Source organism: Acanthisitta chloris, unplaced genomic scaffold, assembly GCF_000695815.1.
Source record: "Acanthisitta chloris isolate BGI_N310 unplaced genomic scaffold, ASM69581v1 scaffold2897, whole genome shotgun sequence".
Taxonomy (NCBI): Eukaryota; Metazoa; Chordata; class Aves; order Passeriformes; family Acanthisittidae; genus Acanthisitta; species Acanthisitta chloris.
The window spans coordinates 74,812-80,398 of record NW_008681875.1 but is presented as its reverse complement, the minus strand read 5'-3'; the positions used below and the strand labels follow the sequence as shown (position 1 = coordinate 80,398).

The following is a 5,587-nucleotide window of genomic DNA, read 5'->3' as shown; positions in this document are numbered from 1 at the left end:
ATATATGCATCTTTCCTGTTTCCTAACATCAGAAAAAAGGCTGGGCAATGTTTAGAGGTCATGTTTTGCTAATCTAACTAGAAAATACTTGTGACTAACTGGAAGACCAGGAACATAAAGCTTCTTCATTAGTACCCAGAAGTACAATGCCACAATAACCTACTGCAAAAAATGTAGGCAGGATGGAGGACAAAACAGGAACAAGCAGAACAGCCAAGCAATTGCTTTCTAACTGAAAATCAGTGGCTCACTCCTCATTTCCTCCAAAGAGCTCAATGACTTGAACAGGCATTAGCTTAACAGGCCAATTGTGGGTATTACCATGGCCTGGGAGCCATAGAGATGTGTACCAAGATCCCAGACTCACAAAAGGGGATACTGCAAATGGAGGCTGCCAGCAGATGTTATTGTCAGGGGAAAATAACATGGAGAATGTTATCACATAAACCAACAGAAAATATATAACTGAAAGATGTGCCTGCATTTGTTTGAAAAGAAAGTCAGTCATAGATGCACTACAGAATAGGCATTATGAACATAAAGTAATCATGGCTATGTAATTAAATAGCCTGTTAAATCTTTTTTTTTCCTAGCCTTAATTTTCCATCTGATTAAAATTTCCCACCAAAGGCCCTCAGACTCACAGGGCTTTGATTCTGGCAAAGCATTGTAATTCTGGCAGGTAGCCAGCCTTTTATTTTTATCCCTCAGCCCTTTGGTCTCTTCATATATTTCTCATCTTGTAACATTTTTTTTCTTCTAGTCACAGAACATATGCAAACAACTAGAATTATTTTTGGATTAAAGAAGCATAACATACTCTATTTCTGTTTCTAACAAGAGATCATATTCTTGCAGATTCTTACTTTTTTTCAATGATTAGATTTGGGCAAACATTTGTCTGTAAACAGGATACATTTATTAGGGATTTTACTTTATGCTGCTGAAAAACTGTCAAGATCACTAAACACAGCCAAATAAAATCAATAAAAATATTGCACTTAAAAAAATAAATCAAATTAATTTCAGACTGTTGACACACATTGCTGACTTTTCAAAAATACTTACTAGCCAGTGACAAAATATGCAGTACTATGTGCATTGCAAACCCACCTCCAAAATCTCAGAGTAGTTTACCAGAGCAGTTAAGAACACTGCAGACATGCTGAATTGCTTTTCTGAATCTCAAAATGCTGATGTACAGCCTTAATGCTTTGTCAACTCCAAGCCTGCCTCAATGAAAGGATAGCACATCTGCAGCATTTACATCTTTTCTCTTGTGAAACTTAGTAGAACTAATTCTTGATCAAAGCTTGAAATATTTATTCACTGATATTTGCAATTGCAGCTGGTAACTCATGACATGCTTGTCTTGTCTGAATCCTCATTTTTAATGTTAACATCACTACTTTTTAATGCCCAGTTCACATACATCCTATGTTAGATTTTCTAGAACCAAATAAAAAAATGCCTTTATGGGTATGTTCATGCTTTATTGATTTCAACTTTCACCTATATATCCTCTGCTCTATGTCTTCTAAGCATGTTTCTATTACTGAATCAGCAACTGCATATTTTAAAACCAAATGAATCTATAATAGATCTGAGTTAATTGACATTTACAAATGTATTTGCCTCCCAAAACAGCCATCCTGTAAAACTGTGCAACTTGGAGACATCATTCCCTTTGGAGTAGCCTTTATAAAACATTCATGCTGAAAAAAAATTCCTGACAAACACTGTGTATTTTACTACTTAGTATGTCCACTACAATTGGTAAACTGGACTGTTTTAATGGTTTCTTAACCTGTGCTGCTGACTCCAAGACTCCTCTGTCCTTCCTGTCCCAAATTCTGACACAAAGCCTAACGCTACTGAATGTCAAGACCTTTTTCTAAGCCTGTCTGGTCATTTTTTTCCTTGAAGAATATAACAACTGCTAAGACATTTTACACCATTAATCGACATACATATTAGCTGTGTTTCTCATACACCAAAAAAGCATGAAAAAAAGACATGCTGGAAATATTCTGAATTACTTCTATCAATATTTGCCTCCTTATTTGTCACAGATATACAAGGTGTGAATATTTTATGGCACCTCTAAATTGTTCTTTGTATGACACTTTGCATTCCCTCTTTTTCACTCAAATCTGTTGATTCCAGTTTGCAAGCTACTTGTTTTATTTCTTTGGACCAACCTGCCACCACAGTCATGTTGTCAAAAGTGTAAAAAAAGGCCTACAGTTGTTCTTTCAGACACTCATGTTGCTTGAGGTGCTCCCTCTGAACTTGTCAGAAAAAATTATTGAGGAATATGTGGCAGATGAGAAAGAGAGAACACAATTGCAGATGAGCTCCGATCCTTTGGAGCTCCTCAGCATCTATAGAAGCATCTTCCATGGGATGGGTTTGTGACTTGCTTAGACATCCTCACATTATGGTGCTCTTAATTTTTATAACCTTAGTAGTTAGCCATATGATTAATTTCCTTAAAAACTACACTTTTGAAAGCTTTCACACTTTCTGTGAACATTCCTCATTAGAGAGAAGTACAGATGTGATGGATTTCAAAGCATCTTTTACTGTGCAAGCTAATGAAAATACAGTTGTTAATAGCAAGTGATGCCTAGGATAAACTACAAAAATAGCATCTTTTTAACTGCTGCAGACTGTCTACAAACACACAACACCCTGGACTTGGAAATCCATCTTTCTTCATCACAGCAGTTGTGCAACATGCTGCACTGTAAGGTGTGCACTGCAGCCCCAGCAATACACATGGTCATTAGGAAAGAGCCAAGTGCTTGCTTTCTTTGTGTGCACAGTGGAAAAGCTATCCAAGGTTTTAGTTCTGCATGCTGCAGAAAACCTAGCAGAGCCACTTGGGATCTTGTTAAAGATCCAAGATATTTGGCTACTTTTGAGGGAGTATCTGAATTCATACGTTCTGAGTTGCCTGCTTCATCTTACCCCAACTTGCCATCTGTGCACATAACAAGCTATAAAAGGTGCATATGACATATGTTGCCCTGTTTATCTTGTGCATAGCATCTTAGGTTAGAATTACATGTCTTAAGCACACCAAGGAGGAAATACTTCCCAGCAGTCCAACCAAAGAGAACAACTTAAAGAGTATCATGGACTCAGCCAGAAACTCATGTCCCTTTTTTTTTTTGTGACAAATTGACTTTATTTCCTGATTTGCTACTTACATATATGATTTGTCAGGAGGAACTTCCCACTAAGAATTTCAGTTCATCTTCTATGTATTACACATTGGTCCAGTGTAATTAGAAGCTTTCAGCTGCAGTTTTCATGTACAAAGGATGTTCCATTTACTGAAGTACTGAGATTCTATTTTTTTCATAAAGCAAAAGTTCCTAAAATTTCCAGTGGACCAAACATAAATAAGATACTTCCTTGAAGGAGCACTGGTAACCACAGAAGTCATGAAAAGCAATTTGTCCTATCATTCACTTGCTGCAGCCATTTACTGGGGCATTCCAGTTACCTGTTCATGCCTATTCAAAGGGCAGGAGCAGATTTATATATCACAATGAGTTTTTATGGAAATTACCAGTATCCTTGATTTTAATAATTTCATCTCTCATTTTTAACATAAAAAATTTCAGTCAAGAGTCTGCTCGCTTGTTCCCATGCTACAAGCTTCTGGCAGCACACACTCAGTTTAATGACAGCATTGGTTCTGTTCCAGTAGGTTATTAAAAAAAAAAATCTGATGAAAGAATCAGCTGTATTTAAATAGCTACATAGTCCAACCAGACAATTTGAGGGTTTTGGCTGCTTTTTCCTCTTACAGACCCTTATCAGGCCAATATACACATACACACAAACAGTATTCAATTGAGAGCTTAGCAATGTGTGCTTAAGTTTCATGATCTGCCAAACACATTAGAGTATGTGCATTACAGAGGGTGAATTATTGGTGCTCTGTGTTTCCACAGCCAGGCATATTCAAGAGACCAAGAAGCTCAGCTTAACACTAGTCACTTAAGGTATGTGTTGATTGTGTATTTTAAATATGACTACTTAGAACTTAAACAAGGATACTGATATACCTTAATACTTGCCAACAATTTACTGTAAAAGTGGCAAGGTGGCTGATAAACTGCCAATTATCCTTCTTCCATGTGCTACATATTTTTGGGGATCCTAACAACAGTGCTGGAGAAAGGACATCAAATGATGCTTAGAAATGTGATACACATTTTCATTTCACACTCCATCAGTTTTTACAACTAGAGCTCCATGAAATGTATGAGAATACTTGGCTAACAGCCATATCTACTGAGGTGTAAAACAAGGATCAGATCTCTTTTTAAAAGAGTTTCATTTTCTTTACATGACTAAATCAGATGTTGACCTTTTTTGAAAATATATCGCAAATATTCCTTACCACTACCCATCAATTAATTTTGAATCTCAGAATCCTATTTTGACCTGTTTAAACAGACATGTAATCAATACACATTTTAAAAAAAATAGCTTTGTAATGAAAAGTCAACTGATTCACCCTTCCACTAAGCTGAAATATGTTGAATTATACAATCACTAGTGTTAAATCTTATCAATTGTAGTAAGTTCTTTCCCCATCTTGCACCTTGAAACAAGAAACAAGTGTATTATTGCCTTTATAGTCAGCAGAGTAAAGCTATGGGCACCAAAAAAATCATATTTTGAATTCAGATTTCAATCTGTCAGAAAAGATTAAAGCATCATGCATATATAAACGGGAACTATAAAATAACTGATACATAGCATGGAATCATTTTGCTTGAACAGCTGCTGTTTTACCAGTGTAGTAAAGCAGAAAATGTCTTTTACTCACCTCTGTTAAACCAGAAACTTCTCCTTTTGCTAACGGTCTGGTGATGGATGCAGTGTGAACTCTTGCATCTGACACTGGTTGCCCCTTCATAAAATGTTTCCCAGCTTCATAAATATTCACTTCTACCATCTTACCCATTAACAGAGGATCCTTTGGCACAAGAACCTTCCAAATAGAGATAAAGACATAGTTACTAAATGCCACAAGGAACATCAGACTCTCTAGTTTCCACTAAAAAACCAGATTTTTGATAAACATCAGAGAAATCCTGCAAGTTTAACATTTTAGTCACCAGCATACACTACAGCCCCTGACACACCTGACCAGTAAGATCTCCAGCTTGCTTTCTTCCAAGAGCTTTGCAGTGTTAGCTCAGCTCCTTTCAACCCCAACTGACTCTGTGAGTCACTGTTTTTAAATTGCTGAGAAAGTTGGGCCTGTGCTGCAGCTTTTGCACCCAGACTCAAACAGTTCCCAAGGGCACTTGTACTACACAGTTCTAATAGAGTGCTGTAAATCTTCCTATTTTCATGTCTATCTCATGACACCTTTTTTTTAAAAAAAAAATGTTTTTGAGTCTGTAAATGCTTCAGGACAGAAATTACGCTCTTGTTTCTCTTTGTACAAGCCTTTATTTTGATTGTGAAGATCCTCTGCAGCCAAGATACATAATTAACAATGAATGCCTGCAAAAATGGTCAACTGTGTTCCTTGGGCCAGCAGCTAACAACACTC

At 36.7% G+C, this 5,587-nt stretch overlaps 1 protein-coding gene across 1 annotated transcript in view; it reads right to left on the bottom strand.

The window, feature by feature from the left end:
• Positions 1-4,852: 4,852 nt before the first annotated feature.
• Positions 4,853-5,587, bottom strand: part of LOC103805596 (threonylcarbamoyladenosine tRNA methylthiotransferase-like) — a gene marked incomplete at its 3' end in the record, with an annotated part of 7,817 nt that continues 7,082 nt past the window's right edge. Inside the window, exon 3 of the mRNA XM_009078251.1 lies at positions 4,853-5,017. Coding sequence (XP_009076499.1) covers positions 4,853-5,017 — 165 coding nt within the window. The remainder of the gene's footprint in view (positions 5,018-5,587) is intronic.